Genomic DNA, 22,606 nt, shown 5'->3' on the forward strand with positions numbered 1-22,606 from the left:
GATGTCGGTGTGGAAATATGTTCTGTAGGAGTAAGATAGTATCACTGATCGGGATATTGGTGAAAAGGGAAATTATGTCAAAGCTGACTAATAAATCTTGGTCATTGAGTGTAATGTTTTTAAGTTTGTTTATGAAATGTTACGTATTTTTTATGTAGGATGGGGACTGACCTACAAATTCCTTGAGTGTGGCCACTAATTTTTTGGCTAAGTGGTAATTTGGGCTGTTGATTCCTTCAACAATTGGACGCAGTGGAGTGTCTGTTTTGTGTATTTTTGGCAGGCCAGAATTTATGGCCTGCCAAAATTAAGAATAAATAACTTACATTCTGCAGACGATATCAATCTTCTGGCAGAAAGTGAAGAAGAATTACAAGAGATAACCAGCCGCATTTTTGGAACATTAAGAAAATATGAATTATACATAAACCTACAAAAACCAAAAACAATGATAACCTCAAAATCAGACATTGAACTCTTAAAAATACAAATTGGGAATAAACAAATTGAGAATGTAAACAAGTTCACTTATCTAAGAAGCATGTTGAGTCAAGATGGTCACTCAAAAACCGACATTAAATACCAAATTGCTAAGGCAACCGTGGCCCTACAGAAGTTGAAACCATTGTGGGGAGATAACAGAATAGCAATCACAAGCAGATTAAGATTAATTGACAAATTGGTGAATTCTATCCTCTTGTATGGTTGTGAGGCCTGGACTTTATTGAGGGAAGATGAGGAGACTCCTGTCTTTTGAAATGAAAACTTACAGAAGACTTTTGAGAATTCCCTATACCGCTCACGAAACCAATGAAATTGTCTGAAAACTGCCTGATTCAATAGACGGGAGAAAAAAAGGAAAATATTCTGACAGTTATCAGAAGAAGACAGATGAAATGGTTCGGACATGTGGAGAGGGCTAATGGCATTCCAAAGCAAGCACTAGAAGGAATCATTCCAGGATCAAGGGTTAGGGGTCCGACCTCGATTAAAATGGACTGATAACATCAAAAAATGAACAAATTCCTCTCTTTCTCAACCATTAAGAACAAGAGACCGAGATGATTGGAGGAGGCTAACAAAGAATATCACCTACCATCCATAAGTGACCCAACGGTCCATTTAGGACTATGGAAGAGAAAGAAAGAATTGCTATAGGCTAGGAAATGTGGAAGGCAGTGAAGAAATGTATAAGCAGAAACAACTTGGGTCAGTGAACAAGGGAACATTGATTATTATGAATGATTTTAATTGTAGTGGTATAAATTGGGATGAAGAGATAGCATTTGGGAATAAGAAAAATGAATTTCCCAAGCTGGCCTGGTTAGCATATCCGCTCTCCAGCCAAGAGGCTGCAGGTTCGAAAATCCTGCCATGAGCATAGGTGTCCTACTAACTCTGTGTGGAAAGGGCATCTGTGACCCTATGACTCATTCTAGCAGGACTTCACTCCCAATTTTCAATGAGATATGGGAGTGACCACACGGCATCTATGGACATCAAATGTGCATTTTAAAAAAATAATAAAATAAAAATTTCTCAAGTTCTTGATAGACAGTTATCTTAGGTAGTGTGTAAAGGAGGGAACATGAAGATTGAGTTTTGGATCTGATCATTTCATTAGAGGATACAATTGTGAGCGAGGTTTTGTTCTTCCCTCCATATATGTGTGCAAGGCTCATGATTATGAATAGCTTAAAAGACAGCTTGGAGCTAGAGAATGGAATGAGGAGTGAGTGGTAAGGAAATAAATGCTGCTTGGGAACTGACAAAGAAATACATAACAGCATCAATGTGTGAATCTGTTACCAAAAGTCAAAAGGCTGAATGAGGGAATTAAGCATGCACCTTGAAGGAAGCACAAGATGAATAATGGTAATAATCAGTTGCACAAAGATAAGGCCAGGAGAGTGACTCAGTTGGTAAGGATAACAAAAGTGCAGTATGAGCAGAAATTAGCAAATCAGGCCAAGAAAAATCCTTGTGAGTTTATTTCGATATGTGACAAGTAGAAAGAAGAATGAATGTGGTAAGATAAATGAAAGATGCCAAGAAATTATATTCTTGGTTTTATCCTTTATCCAAATGTAAGCAAACAAAGTTTACACATGAAGTAACTTCATGACTGGACTACATGTATATAGAGGCTAATGACTTCATATCAATTGCCTTAGTATCTCATAATGCAAAGCACACCCTTTCAGATGTGTAGAATGTTATGAATTTTAGGAAGAGCTGCTACCTACACTGGTGTTGATCTTTACTGAGATCTCATAGTGGGAGCAAGATCCAGAAAGGATACTAAGATTGAAGTAATGCAGATTTCATATATTTCCCATAAAGTTGTCAAAAGGTGTCGCACCTTATTATTAAAATATTCCAGATTAGAGGTAGATGTTGAAAGTTTTTTCATTTGGTTATACTATAAATTAAAGATGCCAAGAAATTATAATCTTGGTGTGATCTTTCATCCAAGGATTAAACTAAGAATATATTTTCTTGGCATCTTTAATTTATATTACAACCAAGTGAAAAACTTTCAACATTATGGTAAGATGATGATGTTAATCAGTAAGCAGTTAATCAGGTTGTTTCGTCCTCAGTGTGAAATCAGAAGCTTAATTGTAGAGAATGAAATGAGAGAAGACTTAATAGTAAGCAAGAAAGGGATATATATAAGGAGTTAAATAAGCTATATGTCAATAACACAATAGGACTCGATGATATATCACCATGCATTTTTGGGGAATGTTCTAAGGAGTTTTGATCAGCCTTGGCCTACCTGTTTAACAAGAGTCTTGCAGCACAAGTCCCAAAGGAGTGAAAGGAAAGAAAAACTGTTCCACTTTGCAAAAGTGGTTAATAAGGCTAAGGAAACAAATTATAAGCTGATTTGTATATCTGCAGTTGTAGTTAAGATACTGGACAGGTTGGTGAGAGTTAGGATAGTAAAAGTGGGTTGATAACAATTGTATTCTTTGTACCTGTCGGCATCGGTGTGGTACATGGAGGTTGTGTTTTACAAACTAGCTTATGTAATATAAACAAAGTGACAAATGTACAGCACAATGGTGATGCATATAACATTGTACACTTAGATTTTGCAAAGGCTTTATAGAGTGCCACACAAGTTGGTAACTAAACTGAAGCAAATGGGATTGGATAATACACTAGTGAGTTGGATAGGTTGCCTATCAGAAAGGTATCAGCAAGTTGTGTATAGAGGATCACTATCACAAAAAGAGGAAAGTCACTAGTGGTGTGCCACAGGGGGTCTGTTTTGGGACCAGTGTTATTAAATTTGAATATTAATGATACTGGTATATATTTATCTTATATACCCACGTCTGAGGCATTAGCCCACGTGCAAGGCAGAAGTGGCAAGAAGTAGGGGTTTGCTTTGTAGGGTGAAGTGCCAATATTATTATTATTATTATTATTATTATTCAGGCCTCCAAGGAGTCAAAAGACCCATCGAGGGAGGTCCTTCCTAAGACATAAAGTCTGTCAAGACTCATCGAGGGGAGGTCCCCCCCTGAGAAACACAAAGTCTATCATACCACTCTTTAAACTCACTGACCGTTCTCACTCCCACCACTCCATCAGGCAATGCTTTCCACGGCTCAACCACCCTCCACACAAAGAAACCACTCCTTACCCTCTTGCTCATAGTTTCCTTTCATAACTTCCAGGGATAGCCTCTTGTCATAACTCCTTCCCGCTGATCAACCAAGCGAAAGAACTCCCCAATGTCAACCCTGTAACCACCTCTCAACAGTTTAAAAGTCTCAATAATATCACCTCTCCTTCTTCTATCCACCAAACTCTGCAGTCCACATTCTCTCAGCCGATCCTCATAACTATCCTTGAACAGTCCTGAAACCATCTTTGTCATCCGTCTTTGTATCCTTTCCACAGTTAATTTATCCCCTTCAAATCCTGGGGACCAAATCTGAGAACAATAGTCCAAGTGTGGTCTGATCAGAGACTTATACAACGGAATGATAACCCTCTTATCTCTGCAGGTCAGTGTCCTTCTCATAATAGCAGCAATCCTCTGTGTTACCTTCACCACCTTTGCAATATCAGGTTTCTATCAATCATCAACCCCAGATCTCTTGTCTCCCCTACTTCCTCCTGTATAACTCCTCCCATAGAGTATGCAGCATCCCATCGATGTTTCCCAAACCTCAAGACCTTATATTTTGCTGCATTAAACTGACACCCCCATTCATTTGCCCATTTATCTAGCTTATTTAACTCCTCTTGCAGGGCTACCACATCTGCACTATTACTAATAATCCTTCCTAGCTTCGCATCATCCGCAAACAACTGAATATCCCCCTGCAATCCACTGGCTATGTCATTGATATAAAGGTCAAACAATATAGGTCCTAGTATTGAGCCCTGTGGGACCCCACTTGTAACCCTCTGCCTCCTGGAAACTGCTCCACTATACACAACTCTCTGATACCTATCAGACAGCCAATCCTGAATCCAGTTGACCAATCTGACATTAAGACCCATGTGTTGCAACTTAAATATCAGCTTATCATGTGGCACCCTGTCAAATGCCTTCGCCAAGTCTAAGAAAATTGCAGTATATGCCTTTCCCTCATCTAATGTTCTTGTAACTTTATTATAAAAGGCTAGCATATTGCTAAAACAAGAGCGTCCTTTCACAAATCCATGTTGATTCTCACGGATAACATTACCCTCATCTGCCCAATGCTGTACACGGTCCCTCACTACTTTCTCTAAGATCTTAACAACTACTGATGACACACAGACTGGCCTATAATTAGACACTTCCAGTCTGTTACCACCCTTATGCAATGGCACTATCTTACCTTCCTTCCATTCCCTGGGCACCATTGCCAAAGGCAGACTTTCATTGAAAAGCCACGTTAAAGGTACTGTCAATTCCCTAGCACATTCTCTCAAAACTCGTGGCGAAATACCATCCAGTCCCACAGCTTTACTGACATCCAGAGTACTCAGTATCTGAAACACACTCTCCTCCTGTACCTCCAGACCTCGTACCAGTCCTATCCCTCTAGCATTAAAACTGACTCCTCTAGGATGAAATACTCCAATAAAGTGTTCATTGAACAATTCCACTATGTCCTCTGCATCCGTCACTCTATTCCCATTTTTATCCCACAATATCATTCTTCCACAGTCATTTCTCCTCCTACTGGACACATAGCTAAAAAATTCCCTAGGATTTTCTTTGGATCTTAGGGCCAATCTCCTCTCATATTCCAGTTTCGCTTTCCTTACCACACTAGTCACTCTTCTGGCCTGTGTCTTATATTCTTCATGCATCTTCTCTTCACCTGTCTCCTTATATCTTTTCCATAGCCTCTTTTTCGCATGCAATTCCTGTTTAATATTGTTTGTCATCCACTTTACTCCAAATTGCATCCTCTTCTTCACCCGTGGTATACAACTTACCATTGCTGATAACAAATATTCTTTCACAATTTCCCACGCACTGGTGATATCCCGGCTTTCCAATTCCTCCCTCCATGAAACTTCCCGAAGTTGACGTCTAAGACTATTATAATCACCTGCCTTATAATTCCACATAAGTTCCCGTCTCTTTGATACTCCTGCATGTCTATTCATTTTCCAAGTCAACACCATATGGTCACTCTCTCCAACTGGTGGGAGAAACGTCATCTCAGTTATTATCAACTCTTCTGATGCTATAACCAAATCCAAAATTTTTGAACCTCTTGTTCCCTCTGTTACATGTTGCCTAAGACATTTGTCTCTCAAGAATTCTAGAAATTCCATTCCCCTATTGCTACATGCATCTTCCTCTCTCCAATTTATACTACTGAAGTTAAAATCTCCCATAACAATCATTCTTCTAGCACTTGCCAAACTTAGCTGTCTAAACAGCTCCTGGTCCCCATCCTCTGTGCTCCTGGGCCTGTAGCAACACCCCACTAAATATCCTGTCTTGTCTACCTCTACCTCACACCATACGCTCACAAAATCATTTGTCTCACTGCCTTCCAAATTCTCCACTCTTAGAGGACATAGGTCATCACTTATCATAAGCAGCACCCCACCACCACGCTTTCCCCTCCTATCCTGAGGAAAAATGCCAGCGACTTCTATTCCTGTTGTTATATCCCCTTCTGTTAACCACGTCTCAGTGATCGCAATAATTTTTGGCCAGGCTGATGCTATCTGCACCACCAATTCCTCTCCCTTATTCCAGATACTCCTGGCATTAGTATACAACATATAAATGCCATTGTTTCTATACCCAGCATTATCCCTTCTAGACTCCACTGGGCTTAGTGTTACCTGACATTGTCTCCCTTCTGCCAAGTATCCACTCCCGCAAGAGGCCACCCCTGCTATCATCCTCCCTGGGACACACTGACTCGTTCAGAACAGCAATCTCTCCAGATGCCTACGTCCTTCCTCATTCAAATGTAAACGGTCTCTCGCATACAACTCCTCTCTTTCCTCAAACGCACTCCAAGCATCCACATATACCAGTCCTCTCTTGTCACACATTCTCGCTATTATGCCATTCAATATCACCGCTCTTCTGCTCAGCTCATCATTATCATACCTAGGCAACACGCACACTATTTTTCCTCTCTCTGTCTTCTTCCGTACAGTCTCAAGCAAAAATCTCATATCTCTTGCTGCCCGACTTACATTACCACTCAAGTCATTCGTTCCTACCATCACAATCATCTCATCCACCCTTTCACCTCTCTTAATTGCCATAGCCACCCTTTCTATTGTTCCTCCTGGCAAACACTCCTCACGCATCCTATCTTGAACACCACGGATCATTGAGTCGCCATACATTATACCTCTTACCATTCCCTTGCTCCTATTGTTTCCATTCTCTCCTCTTCTTTCATTCCCATACCTCTCTCTTCTACTGTTTCCATTCTCTCCTCTTCTAGCACTCCCATACATCTCTCTCATTCCCTCTCTCCTACTGTTTCCATTTTCTCCACTTCTAGCACTTCCATATCCCTCTCTCATTCTGTCTCTCCTACTACTGTTTCTATCCGCTCGTCTTCTAGCATTCCCATACCTCTCTCTCATTCCATCTCTCCTACCGTTTCCATTCTCTCCTCTTCTAGCACTTCCATATCTCTCTCTCATTCCGTCTCTCCTACTGTTTCCATCCTCTCGTCTGCTAGCATTCCCATACCTCTCTCTCATTCCCTCTCTTCTACTGTTTCCATTCTCTCCTCTTCTAGCACCCCCATACCTCTCACTCATACTCCCTAAATTCTCTCTCTCTCTCTCTCTCTCCTACTCTGATTCGCCTTGCATTTATCTCTTCCATTCTCCTAATCTTATCTTTCATACTTCTGCTCTCATTCACAAGACATTCCACCTCCTCTTTGAACTCATCTATCTCCCTCTGCAGGTCAGTCACTCTTAATCTAAATTCACTCTCCCAAACAAAACCATCTCCTAAACTTCCACAGTCACTCACACCTTCCACACTATCAACTATTATTTTCTCATTCTCTCCTATCATACTACTTGTCTTCCTACATTCATTCCCCGTTCCTGGAGCAACAAAGTCGGATATCGATATATCTAATGTACTTATTTCCTCCAACTGCCTGCATTTTGCGCACGTATGCTCTCCACTCTCTTTAACAAGCCACATATGTAATTCCCGAGACGCATACATGATGCCGCAAGTACTGCATGCCACAAAGTCCCTTATGATATTGCTAATAATTGAGTTCTTAAATGGCGGAGGACTTGGCGTTATGCCACTTGCGACTGCTGCTGAATCCACCATCATTCCTTACTGCCGAGTAGCGTAATCTTTAATAATTATTCAATTAATAAATAAGAGGAAAAAAAAGTACAAACATCAGAACATTTAAGTATTAAATATAATTAAATAAAATGAAATATAACTAAATACAGTAACTTAGCTTCGTTTTGTCTTCCACTGTTACGCGTTCGATTCCGACGGTACCAACATATATTATATCGTGACAGCAACTAACTTCCAAAAAACAACCACTGAAGTACACTCGTATTCAGAGAAACAATTTAGCACTCAAAAACGTAGAAAAACGGGGAAAAAAGCGTATGGTATCATGAATTTAAAAAATTATTTTTTGTTTTTTATTTTTAAGAGTTGGATGGTTACATCAAACCCAGCAAACTTTCTAGTATCTTATCAAAGTTTTCTTTTGTCTAATCCTGCTACCACCTTTTTTTTTTTTTCCCCCACTTGGATTGTTACATTAAACCCTGCAGAGAACCCTGAAAACTGCTGGCTAATGGGGCTCTGGCCAACTCAATTCCATGAAGAGCATCTGTTCTAGTCACAAACTTACTATTGCATCCAGGGTAGCTAACATGTTGAGAACTGTTGTCTGGGATCTCGATGAGAAATATGCTACGAAGACTCTCGACATACTTCAGCTAAACATCAACGACACTCAAAAAAAGATGGAAGAACTTAAGAACATTCTATACAAAAATAACATCCACACTGCATGCTTACAAGAAATGAAAATAAATCAAAATCTGAAGCTTCAAATCAAAGGTTATTCAACATTAAGGAGACAGACTGGATCATTCTGGCAGAGGTCTAGCTATACTTCTATGGACCAAACACATCAAATATAAAGAAACTGCATCAACTACAAACAGCAGTATAAATAGTAACACAGAGGCTCAAACAGGCAAGATATTTCTAATGTAATAGTGCGTTTTGGTAATAAACATTACCAAAACGCACTATTACATTAATCAATATATATCACCCAGACAACACTGATATAAATACAGAACTACTTCAATAACTAAGTCAGATACAAAAATCTTTTTAGGAGATCTAAATGCCAAAAGCTCAACTTGGGGCTCCACGAATTATTTAAATTCATGCTACCATAAACAGAAAATGCCCAACTAGATCGGAAAGGAGCACAAATAGAAGATATAATTGATTATCTAAATCTTGAGATCATAAACAACAAGCAAAATACATATCTGTCAAAAACAAGAGGAACAGAATCAACATTAGACATCACAGCAGTAGATTATGAAACCGTGAGTCTTAGCCAGTGGAAAATACTAAAGAATGCCATCAGTAATCATAGACCTATTATCACAACCATTCATTTGCAGCTAGACCAAAAACAACAGACAAAGAGATCTCGGAACTTCAGAAAAGCAAATTGACCTAAATACACACAACTATCAGAAACATATTGTCCTGGCACACACACTAGTAAAGAACTTGATCAGCAACTACTAGAACTAACTAACAACATACAGAAAGCTGCAAAAAATTCAATTCCCAGAGGACTCAGGGAAAAGAATTGGGTTCCATTTTGGAAAGATCACAATATCACAACAGCTGCTAATACAATCCAGAACCTATCCTTTTGAAGACATTTTTACTCAGAACCTCACAATGACAGAATAAGAAACAGCAATTAGTCAAATTGACCCCAACAAATCACCCAGAATTGATCTTATCTTTGGACATATGATTAAAAACATGGGAAAAATAGCTAAAAACTGGCTTCTGAAGATATTTAACACCTCCTGGAATGCAGGTAAACTACCAAAAATCTGGAAAACATCAGTCATTATACTCTTACTAAAACCTAACAAAAACTAGTGACTGTAAAAGCTACAGACCAACAGCTTTGACTAGTTCTCTCTGTAAATTAAACAAAAGAATAATACGTACCAGACTTATGAATTGGCTCTTAGAAAATAACAAGATCAACTTCTATCAAACTGCATACAGGTCTCAACACAGTACAGAAGATCAATTATTTTATCTTCAGTCATAGATGTCTTTCAAGGAAAAACTCCAAAGAAGACAACAGCAATATTCTTGGATCCCACAGCTGCCTACGATCACATCTGGAGACAAAAGTTAATAAAAATTGCATACGATACTGGAATAAGGGGGAAATGCATTAATTTGGATTTTAGATTTCATGAAAGGAAGAAAAATGAAAGTAAAAGTTAATGTAATTTATTCCAACATGCATTGAACTTGGAGTCCCACAAGGTTCTGCTTTAAGCCCACTCCTATTTCTCATCTATATGAACAATATCCATCCTCACATAATAAATGACACAAAAATAGCATGCTACACAGATGATATAGCAATCTGGCACACAAGCAGTAATCCTCAACAATCTGAAAAAGTCCTAAATAATTCAATAAAAGGCTTAGAAAAAGGAACTTAAACTACGGGATTCAGGATTTTTTCTAACTCTACCTGAAGGCGAGGAAATGAAAATCAAAACCACAGCTGGTAAAATAGCTTCAAATTTCACTTGTGAATTAACAGCCAGACAAACAGCTCTCAAGTTCTATCTCTCAAATCCGGTAATAAACATTACCAAAGGAATAACCATCTACAGCGTTTAAGGCACGGTATGATGAGCTGTGTGTGTGTGTGTGTGAGAGAGAGAGAGAGAGAGAGAGAGATAAAGGTACCTCCCAGATGAGTCTTTGACTCCATGAGGTCTTGGGGGTCATAATAATAAACTACAGATAAACCCAGAAAAAACAAAACTGAGCATCTTCTCCTCTGATAGAAAAAATAGACACAATTATAACCCTCAAATCAAAATATATAATACCAAAATAGAATAAAACAGTCTCCAAAATACTTAGGCCTAACCCTAGATAGTGAACTTAGATTTACAACTCATATTACAAATATATCTAATAAAGCTCTTGAAAAGCTTAATATCATCAAAAGGCTTTGTAGAACAAAGTGGGGTGCAAAAACGAAGACACTCAAAACTACATATAAGGCACTCATACAACCCACTATGGGATATGGCTCATCAATCTGGGCTTCAGCTTCTACTAGCTCAAAAGAAAAACTTGACAGAGTACAATCAAGAGCAGAAAAAATCATCATAGGTGCAGTCTCATCCACAAATAATTTAAAAGCTCAATAAGAGTGTGGGCTTCACATACTAGAAGACAGAAGAAAACTCTCCACAGTTAAATTCACTAACAGAATCAGGAGCCACCAACAGGATCACATCTCACTCAGGACTTTTGATGCCTGGACAAGAAAATCTAGACTAAAGAGATCATCTACATTACAATATGATCATGAAATTAGAAAACAGATTGACTTAGAGCACCTATCCATTAAAATAATCAAAGAGCCATTCATTTACCCTATTTTATCAAAAAATACAATGATAAACTTAAATCTACTCGAACCTTGTTCAAAAAAGGATTCACAGCAAGAAAATAAAAGAAAAGGACTTGACACTACATATCACTTAAATAATCTAAACTATGTCATTGCTACATTGATGGATCATCTGATGAAGCACTCAACCAAGGAGGTTCAGGGGTTTTTCTAACTCTACCTGGAGGCGAGGAAATGCAAATCAAAACTACAGCTGGCAAAATAGCTTCAAACTTGTAAATTAACAGCCAGACAAACAGCTCTCAAGTTCTATCTCTCCAATCCGGTAATAAACATTATTATTATTATTATTCAGGTCTCCATGGAGTCAAAAGACTCATCGAGGGAGGTCCTTCCTAAGACATAAAGTCTGTCAAGACTCATCGAGGGGAGGTCCCCCCCCCCTGAGAAACACAAAGTCTATCATACCACTCTTTAAACTCACTGACCGTTCTCGCTCCCACCACTCCATCAGGCAATGCATTCCACGGCTCAACCACCCTCCACACAAAGAAACCACTCCTTACCCTCTTGCTCACAGTTTCCTTTCGTAACTTTCAGGGATGGCCTCTTGTCATCACTCCTTCCTGCTGTTCAACCAAGCGAAAGAACTCCCCAGTGTCAACCCTGCAGCCACCTCTCAACAGTTTAAAAGTCTCAATCATATCACCTCTCCTTCTTCTATCCACCAAACTCTGCAGTCCACATTCTCTCAGCCGATCCTCATAACTATCCTTGTACAGTCCTGAAACCATCTTTGTCATCCGTCTTTGTATCCTTTCCACAGTTAATTTATCCCCTTCAAATCCTGGGGACCAAATCTGAGAACAATAGTCCAAGTGTGGTCTGATCAGAGACTTATACAACGGAATGATAACCCTCTTATCTCTGCAGGTCAGTGTCCTTCTCATAATAGCAGCAATCCTCTGTGTTACCTTCACCACCTTTGCAATATGTCCCCTAAACTTCAGGTTTCTATCAATCATCAACCCCAGATCTCTTGTCTCCCCTACTTCCTCCAGTATAATTCCTCCCATAGAGTATGCAGCATCCCATCGATGTTTCACAAACCTCAAGACCTTACATTTTGCTGCATTAAACTGACACCCCCCATTCATTTGCCCATATATCTAGCTTATTTAAATCCTCTTGCAGGGCTACCACATCTGCACTATTACTAATAATTTTTCCCAGCTTCGCATCATCTGCAAACAACTGAATATCCCCCTGCAATCCACTGGCTATGTCATTGATATAAAGGTTAAACAATATAGGTCCTAGTACTGAGCCCTGTGAGACCCCACTTGTAACCCTCTGCCTCCTGGAAACTGTTCCACCATACACAACTCTTTGATACCTATCAGACAGCCAATCCTGAATCCAGTTGACCAATCTGACATCCAGACCCATGTGCTGCAACTGAAATATCAGCTTATCATGTGGCACCCTGTCAAATGCCTTTGCCAAGTCTAAGAAAATTGCAGTATATGCCTTTCCCTCATCTAATGTTCTTGTAACTTTATTATAAAGGCGAGCATATTGCTAAAACAAGAGCGCCCTTTCACAAATCCATGTTGACTGTCACAGATAACATTACCCTCATCTGCCTGGTGCTGTATACTGTCCCTCACTACTTTCTCCAAGATCTTAACAACTACTGATGACACACAGACTGGCCTATAATTAGACACTTCCAGTCTGTTACCACCCTTATGCAATGGCACTATCTTACCTTCCTTCCATTCCCTGGGCACCTTTGCCAAAACCAGACTTTCATTGAAAAGCCATGTTAAAGGCACTGTCAATTCCCTAGCACATTCTCTCCAAACTCGTGGTGAAATACCATCCAGTCCCACAGCTTTACTGACAACCAGAGTACTCAGTATCTGAAACATTACCGAAGGAATAACCATCTACAGTTATAAGCAACTCAAAATCTGCACTTAGGGCATTAAAAAAATGGAAATACAAAACTCACACAGGAAATTCATGAACTACTGACAACTTTAAATTTGAAAAATAAGAACTGCACACTGCAATGTATATACCAGCCCATGTAAATATTGAAGGCAATGAAAGAGCAGACAGACTAGCCAAAGAAGTAAAATACTTACCTCAAAAATTATACCCAATATCACTATCTGATGCTAACTCTGTCGCCAAAACAAGATTGGTAAAACAAACTATCAAGAAGAAGAATAAAATCAGTGAAATTAATAAAAATAGAGAAATAACCACAATCATCACCAGACTAAAGATGGAACATTTTAAAGGCATGAAAATTCATCCAGACAGGAGCTATGAAACATGCAAAAGCTGTCCAGGAGTTGAACTAACACACCTGTCCATATTTATTCTTGTCCAGCAATTGCTGCTGCTCTACAGAAAATTGACAATAACCCTAGAGAAAAGCTCTACTCCATCAAAGTTCAACAGATTGCCAAAGCAGTTCTACAGATCCATGGTCATATCTAGAAGCGCTTCAATGGACTCGACAACAACAACAACAACAACTGTTTGCAGATGATGCAAAACTACGGAGAGCGATAAGGAATCAAGAAGATGCTGTGACTTTATAGGAGGTCTTCAATAGATTTTATGAGTGGGCAGCAGTATGGAACTGTCAATTCAATGTTGCAAAGTAGTAAGTTTCTGAAATTTGGTAACACACAATGGGATGCAACGTATACACGTGGCAAGGAATTTTTGGAGAGGTTGAAGTGATAAGAGACCTTGAAGTGATTGTGGATAGGAATCTGAAATTCAGAGGTCACATTGTACAAGTTGTGAAGACATCACATCAGATGATGGCAATGATGTCAAGGACTTAACTTGTAGAAATAAAGAGGTTTTGGTTCTATTGTATAAAAGCCCATCAAAGCATGGTTCGATGAGTTTTGTATATAACAGTGTTTGTCTCCTGTGATGAGTGTCTTGACTCCATGGAGGACTGGTGTTAATAATAATAATAATGATAATAAAATATTTATCTAATATGTTACAAAAATAAAAATGATATAGTGCCAAAGTTTTTGGCAGCACAGGTCTCACTCTTCTTCTTGTTCTCTTCCTCTCTCTTTCTGCTTCAATTATAGTAACATTTTTAACATATGACTTTGTTTTATCTGTCTTTATTTTCTTTAAAAAAAAAACAGATTTTCTGTATAGTAATATCATACTTAATATCCTTCTCTTTACTTTTCCAATAGCAAAGGAAGAAACATTTTTAAAGGATACAAAAAAAAAATAATAATAATAAATAATAAGAATAGGACCTTAAATGAGGTAATGTTCTTAATAAAATAGTAGTGTAGAGCAATTGCAAGAACAATGGTACATGGCACCCTTTGAATGGAAAAAGCCTAAGTTCGATTCTCATCGTGATGAGAGAGGAATATGAAGTTTTTTTCAATTGAAAGTGAGTGAGCCGATCTCATACGGAGGTAGTAGGCTTTTGTTTCTCCCGGAAACTTGGGTTTTTCATCCTACATACTGAAAATCAGCCTTCAGAACACACGTAATTTACAGACAAAAAAATATTAGTGGTGGTGGTGAGCAGTAGATAATATTGGTGTAGATGATGATAGTGGCAGTCTAGTGTAGTTGGTGAATTAAGTGGTGGAGACAGAGAGTTGTAGACTATGTGCCCTTCCTCAATGAGTCTTTGGACTCCTTGGAAGTCTCACGAAATAATAATAATAATAAGGCAAAGATGCAACTTCTTCCTTGGCAATGCACATATGGAACTGAAACATTCATGTATGATATTTCAGGAAATAGATGATTTTGTAAAAAGTTATGAAAAATACACAGAGTAATTTGCTTCTAATAAGGTTTGTAATGTTAACATTTGATATGAAGTCACTTATCAAACTATTATGGCAAGCTTCACAGATACTGTTCATATCTTATGATATACTTTAAAGAGGTGGCTTGAGTTCATCCACAGAATGATCTTTTTTATATTGTTTCTAATGAGCTTGACTGTGCTGCCATCTATAAAATGCAGGACCAGTAAATCATGTGGTTCTTCCAGTTACCTGTTTATTTTATGCAGACAATCTAAAGAAACATCCACATAACATTTGGTATATTATTGTTATTATTATTATTACCTGGCTACCATGTAGAAAAATGCAATTAGAATTACTGAAGAGATTTTAAGATTGCAATAGGTTTTATTTATTTATTCGTATTGAGTTTTTCCTCCCTTTTTCCCCCCATCCCTATTGGGGTGAGTTGAGCCCCCTCATGAGGGATTAAGTATTTATGGCTGTAGATCCGTGTGTGTTCACGTGGCCGGTTTGCCTGCTTGTGGGATGAAAAACACCAGATAAACTGGCAGAAAAAACCCTACTGCCCACGCCGAAGACCGACTAACTTGGCTATCGCTGAGGAAGATCCTCAAATTTCTCACGTCTTCGACGGGAATTGAACCTGGGACACTCCTTCCCCAGTCATATGGTTGCGAAGCGCACAGCCACTAGGCTAACCGCACAGACATTGCAATAGGTAATTCATCAGGAAACAGAAGCAAAAAATTATTCAAAGTGAATAATCAGAAACAAACATTCTTACCTAGATTTTTATTAAAGGCTTAATTAAAAAGCAGACAAGCTGATGCTCTTATAAAAAGACTAGTTTTGAAAAAAAAAAAAAAAAAGAGGCAAAATTCTGAGCCCATAATGATTTAAAGAAATGACAAAAATTAAATATGATCAAAGTTTTTAAGGCTGTTGGGAAGAAAATTTCAGTAAACAGCAGACCATCTAGCATAAAAATTTTTACAGGAATCTCAGCTGCTGCAAAATTACATGCCAATAATACTACATTATTTTCTTCAATATCTCACATTGCGAATTTAGCCTCTACATCGATAAAGCTATATCAACTTACTGACTAAGAACATCACAGTTTCTAGGCTGATAATGAATATTTGTTGTATCAAAATACTTCATACCATTATAGCCTTTTTTTTTAAGTTTCTGTAAACACCAAGCTAATGAAAGCTACTTTGAGTCAGACAAATATACAGAATGAATTTAGTTTACCTAAATAAATATATAACACTGTCCAGTGAAAATATTATGACCACCATCCTAAAAGTTTATACGATGGTGGTCAGAACTCCCACTACACAGCATAGTGTTGACTCTATAAGGCATTCGAAAGTCGTAGGCTGAAGGATATGCTGTACCACATCATCATGATCACTCCCCCCACAGATCTGTAAGTGTTTAGGAGTGGAGAATTCAAACATCAGATCTCTCAATTCATATAATCCTGGAGACATTCTATAGGATTCAAATCCAGCAATTTTGGTGGCTACAGCCATTCCTACATTCCTATAAGTCAGTATCGTGTTTGGCAAACCAAACTTGAACAATAACAATACCAGCAACGTGATATGACATGACATGATACATTATCTTGTTACTGGAACATAACTGTACCATTTGGAAAATAGTCATCATGAAAGGTATGGAAATCTCTTAGATCCCAAATGACTGTAGATCATACTATGATGAATGCTACAATGGATAAGTACTTTATCATAGTATGATCTAGAGTTATCAGAGCTCTAAGTAAGAAATTTCCAGGAAAATATCCTGCATACTATAATGTTGCTGCCTTCTGCCTGTCTCTGCTGGAACATGATATCAAGGTGATTTTCTGCACAAGTTTTTGCCTAACTCTCCATCCTCAAGGCATAGTTGAAAATTATATCAATCCAAAAAAGGTAACATTTTTCTAGTCTTCAATTGTCCAATGTAAACTGGTCAATGATTAGGCTTAAGTATCTTGACTAGGCACCTACTGGAAGCCCATACAGAGGAAGAGGATATGTTGAATTGTAGTCTAGGAAACTACCATTTGCTCCCTGACTAAATTCATTCCATCATCAGCCACTGCACAGTTTTTTTTTTTTTTTCATGGGCTTGCAAAGCAGGACAACCTGCATTCACTAAATGCATCAATGAGGTGTGGGGAACCCACCATTAGTTAGGCAACTGATTCATCCCAGTTTATTTCTACTATGGAACATCTTAACTATTGCACTCAACAAACAGTCTAGAATATTGGCAGTTTCCTAGATACAGCCACCCTTCAGCTTTTTTTTTTTTTGAAGTCCTTTAGAACACATTTCTTGTCCATGTTGATCAACAACTTTAAATGTCACACACCTCCAGCATCATGTACTGTGGCTTTCACCATGATATGAGTACCATCAAGCAGGATGGAATGGTTGAATGTTAAATAATGGGGATAGTCATATTTTAACTGGACTGTGTATATACATATTCATATTGTTAGTATGTCATTATCAAAACAGTAGTTGTCAAGCCAGATCATTTTCTACTGGATCCTAAAATCTCCTGATTAACAAACTAGTGACATTTCTGAAAGCGCAGAACGCTTGAAGAAAGATCTAACCTGCACAGGATGGACACTCTCTCCTTCGGTACTGTGAATCACTGATCCTTGGCTTGGTACTTTATTTAAGAGAATCACATTCTTAGTAAGCTATGGGACATGAATGAAAATTCTATTAAGAATAAACAACCATTAAATAACCACTCAAAATTACTAAAATAACCACTTAAAACTTATAGTAGATGTTACTGAATTTAACTGCTTTTCCATTATAAGATTCACAATTAAGGTTGGTTATATAGTATAAAAATGAGAATAAAGAAACGTTTCCTTTGTCACACACTGTGTGTGTGTGTGTGTGTGTGTGTGTGTGTGTGTGTGTGTGTGTGTGTGTGTGTGTGTGTGTGTGTGTGTGTGTGTGTGTGTGTGTGTGTGTGTGTGTATACCTAAGATGAAGTTTCTTAAAAAAATATTATACAAAAACATTACTATCAAATATTAAGTACAAACTACAGAAAATCACAAATAACAGTAATAAACCATAAAAACAACACTTTATGCCTTTATATAATAATACACAGCAATTGTCTTTATTACCCACAAAGAAAGCTTCATTTCTTCAAAACTTTTCCAGATGTTAAAAACTTCAAATACACCCTGAATCTTCTATGTGATAACTATGAAATTATAATGTACAACTACTAGAAAAATTCATTAATGCTTTGTTTCTTAGGCTTTTGCAATTTGCACATATTGATGCTGTTAAAATAAGTAATTCCAATTGAAAAGAACTACACTAGAAGTAAAAAAAAATAACTTATTATTATTCAAACCCACAGTTACACTAAGAATTTATTGATTCTGTAACACCACTGCAACTAGCTTCATCAAGAGTAATGAGAAACTACTGGGTAACAGTCCCATAAACAGAATTCACTGCATATGTAAACTTCTAAATCATCTGTGAATGGGTAACACAGTCTGTGTTACCCATTCAGTCTGTTCTCATCAGAAAAGCTGTATTTCTATTAGTATTTTTTATATTAAAAAATATTATCTTCTGTATCTGAAATGGAACACCAAGATGAAACTATAGGCTGTTCTAAAAAAAAAAAAATTATTTTATGTGACTTCCATCCACGAAAGGTTAAACATAAAGTATATTAGTGCTGTGGATGGGCTGAGGATTTTTTTCCCCTACTTTTATTAATTTTAGATCTAATGCCTTTATTTATCTTTTACTTAATCTAGAAGACCTGCTAACGAGACCAAACATGAAACTTTTTTCAAGCCACTTTGGGCCTTCAATAAGGAGTCTCACACATGTGATGAAATTCATCTCCCACCTAAAGACAATGACTAAACATCCATGACTACAATGGCATTTGAACTTGCAGCCTGCTGAATAGTGAGATGATTTATTAACCACACAGCTAACCAGGCCAGCAGATATTTTGCAACTTGCAGTAACATGACACTTTTCTTCTTTAGCATACCATACTTGAGAATTCAAACTATCTTAAAAATTTAAAACCGCACCTGCAGATGTACATATTCATAAGATATTCATAAAACGTAGTTTGGTGTAGGATCAGAAGTTTACAGAATATCAGAATACTTGGTATCAGAAGTTTACAGAATTCTGTGTTTAATGGAACCAACCAATATCATCAGTCCAAAAAAAAAATCTTTTGCAGCAAGAAGGATGGAGCACAACAACAAACATTTGATTTCACAATCTGGAGAACAAGATTACCAAAGGTCACTACTGATGGAGATCATGCTGTCAGATGTCCTCACTGTATTATTCTAGTAGAGAGTATGGCAAATCATAAAATTTGTTTAAATTAAATTGTAACTAATACTTAGTAACAAAAATAAAAGTTTCACACCAAATGACATTATTATTATTATAATGATGATGATGATGATTTGGGACCTCCATGAAGTCACAAGATTCATTGTGGAAAGCGAAGCTTAGATAACAAAGTCTATCATACAATTTCTTAAACCAATTCAATGACTGCACTTTCATCACTTAATTATGTAATGCATTCCATGGTTTGACCAACTCCATGCAAAAACTACTTCTTGCCTTTTTACTCAGTACTTCCTTTTTCTTCCAGGGCTTAGTCTTTTGTTCTCGTTACTTCTCCTTATTCTACTATATGAAAAATCTCCTCAGCTTAAATCCTGTAAATATCTCTCAACTGTTTAAATGTTTCAATCATTTCATGCCTTCATCTTCTATCCACCAAACTCTGCAATATGCAGTCTATTCTCATAACTAACATTGTATAGTCCTAATATCATTTTATGTTACCCGTCTCTGTATCCTTTTCCAAGACCACTTCATCTACTTCACTTCTCAGTAAGCAAATATGAACACAATAACCCAGATGAGGTTCAATCAGGGCTTCATAGAATGGAATCACAACTCCTTTATCTGTGCTGGACAAGGTTCTTCTTAGTATATTGCAGTAATCTTCTGGGTTACCTTCACCATCTTTGCAAATGCCTCCTATACTTCAAATTTCTATCAATTATCACCAAGATCCTTTGCCTCCTTCCCTTCTTCTGGTAGTTCCACCAACAGTGTGTGTGCTATCAGTAGATTCCAAATTTCAAGGCCTGACATTTAGTTGCAGCTTGACATCTCCAATAATTTTCCAGCTTATTTTAAATCCTTCAGAAACACTGGCACTTTAGCTAATAACTATTCCAAGCAAAAGATCATCAGCAAACAACTGAATATATCTGTGAACAATCTAGTATTTGATGTAACAGTTCTAATACTAAGCCCTGAATCCTTGCTCGTGACTTCCTCTTTCCTCAATATCGCCCCCCCCCCACCACTTTCTATACACAACTCTCTGAGATAGCCATTTTTTAATCCAATTTATTAATAGGATATGTAAACCCATATGTTATAGCTTAAATATCATCTCATATGGTACCGTAAATAACTTTGAACATAAAAAAAAAAAAAAAAAAAAAAGGGACAGTGTATGCCTTTTCCCTGATCAAATTCTCTTGTTATTTTTTATAAAAGGTCAAAGACAAACACAGACCACTACTGACATAAGAGCATCCCAACAAATCCAAGCTGATCCTCATATCATAAATAATATTCCCTTAACCTGTCTGTTTTGTGTATGATCTCTCACTAATTTCTCCAAAATATTAACAATTATGGAAAAAATACAAGCTAGTCTGCAGTTTGATGCCTCCATTCAGTCCCTTATCTTTATTGTCCTATCAATCCATGTGCATCATGAAAATAAACACTATTTGTTTTCTAGGATGAAATACTCCAATAACAGGTATAACAATCATTAAACAACTCCATTATGTTACCTGCATTTTGTGGACAAATGATCCATAAAACAGGATCATTTGTCTACAATCATTTCTCTTCATATACTGACCGCATAATAAAAGAAATCCTTAGGATTTCGTTGAATTATAGTGCCAGTATATTCTTGTTTACCATTTTTGTCTTCCTTATTATACTAGTCATTCTTTGCTTTAGGCTTATATTCCTCATGTAGTTGCTCTCCACCTCTCTCTTTATACTTTTCCTTCACCTCTTTTTTTTTTTTTTAATCTGCAGGCCCTATTTATTTTACCGGTCATCCACTACATACCAAATTGTGTTTATTTTCATTTCAGGTATGCAATTTGCCCTTGATAAAAATTTCTTAATTAGATTCTATGCACTATCTAATCCCATGCACTTCCATCCATAGGGCTTCTGAAGTTGATTTCTAATATCATTATAGAACTATGGCTTATAATTCCTCTCTCCTTGATATTTTAGCATGTCCAAGGCTTGACAAATATATTCACCTGTGGCAAACAGATTTTGCTAGCTGGCAACTAGCTGCAGACTAGACAAAATTAAATATTTTTTAATTTAATTAAAAAAAATAACTTACTTATTCAACCATGGTACAGCACTATTAATAATTCAACTTTTAATAATATTAAAAGATGGAGTGGGGGAATCTTTGAATGAGCAAATTTTCTGCATAGAGAGTAGCATTTGCATAATTTGTTGAGCCCTGAGCATGTATCTCTCAAATCAAGACATGATCACTCTCACCAAATGGGAGACAAGGATGACATCTCGGTTACAATTATTCATTATGGTAAATTATTACTGACACAAGACCATCCAACAAATCCATCCCGGGGGAGTTAACCAAGTTGTTAACTGATGTTCAACCTTCATATTAATGTCATCATCTGAAGCACACACCCACCCACCCACACATATACATGAGTGTACAGACAGTACACCAAAGTATCTCTACTTTGGTTAACTGATAATATTACTGGCCTGACCTCTGGAAAAAATAAAAAAGGTACATCAAAGTTAGAGTCCTATTATTTATATGGCTAGGGATTGCTATCAGTTAATTAAATTAAAAAAAAAACATTAGCTGTGGCCAAATCAATGTCTGAAATTATTGCCTAGACTCCCGAGGTAAAGAATTGCTAGAGAACTTGAAACAGAGGTTATGTGGGTTGACTGTGAGCCAACAGCAGTTCTTAAGATCTTTAGTCCATCATGGTTGTTAAAATTTCACAAGCCTCTCGCCTCTGTAATTTGCACTCAAACCAAGTTTGGCATGAAATATGTGCCTTTACAATCAATATGGTATAAAGTGTCTAAGTCTTGATCAGAAGGGCCCAACTTTTCACAATTATTAAACTTCATATGCCACCTATGTTTTTTCCAACAGATTAGAATCGTGCATCCTGTTTGATCTATATACAGCAAGTTACAAGTGAACTGGATTCCATCCCAAGGTTGGGGGAGGGAGGGTAAGAAAAGTGGATTCCTGGGGAGTTAAATAGAGCATTAACATTCTATTCGTGTAGTATTCTAATCTTTTAGAATAGCCTATTAATATGAGGAATCACCACAGTTTTAGTGTAAATCTATATTGCACTGGTCAGCATGTGCAAACCCACAACAAATAGTGAAGAACAGCGTGCCTGGGGAAAGACATGTGACA

At 37.4% G+C, this 22,606-nt stretch overlaps 1 protein-coding gene across 3 annotated transcripts in view; it reads right to left on the reverse strand.

Annotated features, from left to right (window-relative positions):
- Window positions 1-22,606, reverse strand: part of LOC150109764 (cyclic AMP-responsive element-binding protein 1-like) — a 341,490-nt gene that overhangs the window by 56,951 nt on the left and 261,933 nt on the right. For 2 of the 3 annotated variants that reach the window (XM_090408762.1, XM_090408686.1), the window contains one exon: window positions 17,643-17,732. The exons of the other annotated variant lie outside the window; for it this stretch is intronic. In XM_090408762.1, the coding sequence (XP_090264888.1) occupies window positions 17,643-17,732 (90 nt within the window). The remainder of the gene's footprint in view (window positions 1-17,642; window positions 17,733-22,606) is intronic. 3 annotated transcript variants of the gene reach the window in all.

Source organism: Typopeltis vanoorti, chromosome 1 (assembly GCF_054136105.1).
Source record: "Typopeltis vanoorti isolate ZY-2024b chromosome 1, IOZ_Tvanoo_1.0, whole genome shotgun sequence".
Classification (NCBI taxonomy): Eukaryota; Metazoa; Arthropoda; class Arachnida; order Uropygi; family Thelyphonidae; genus Typopeltis; species Typopeltis vanoorti.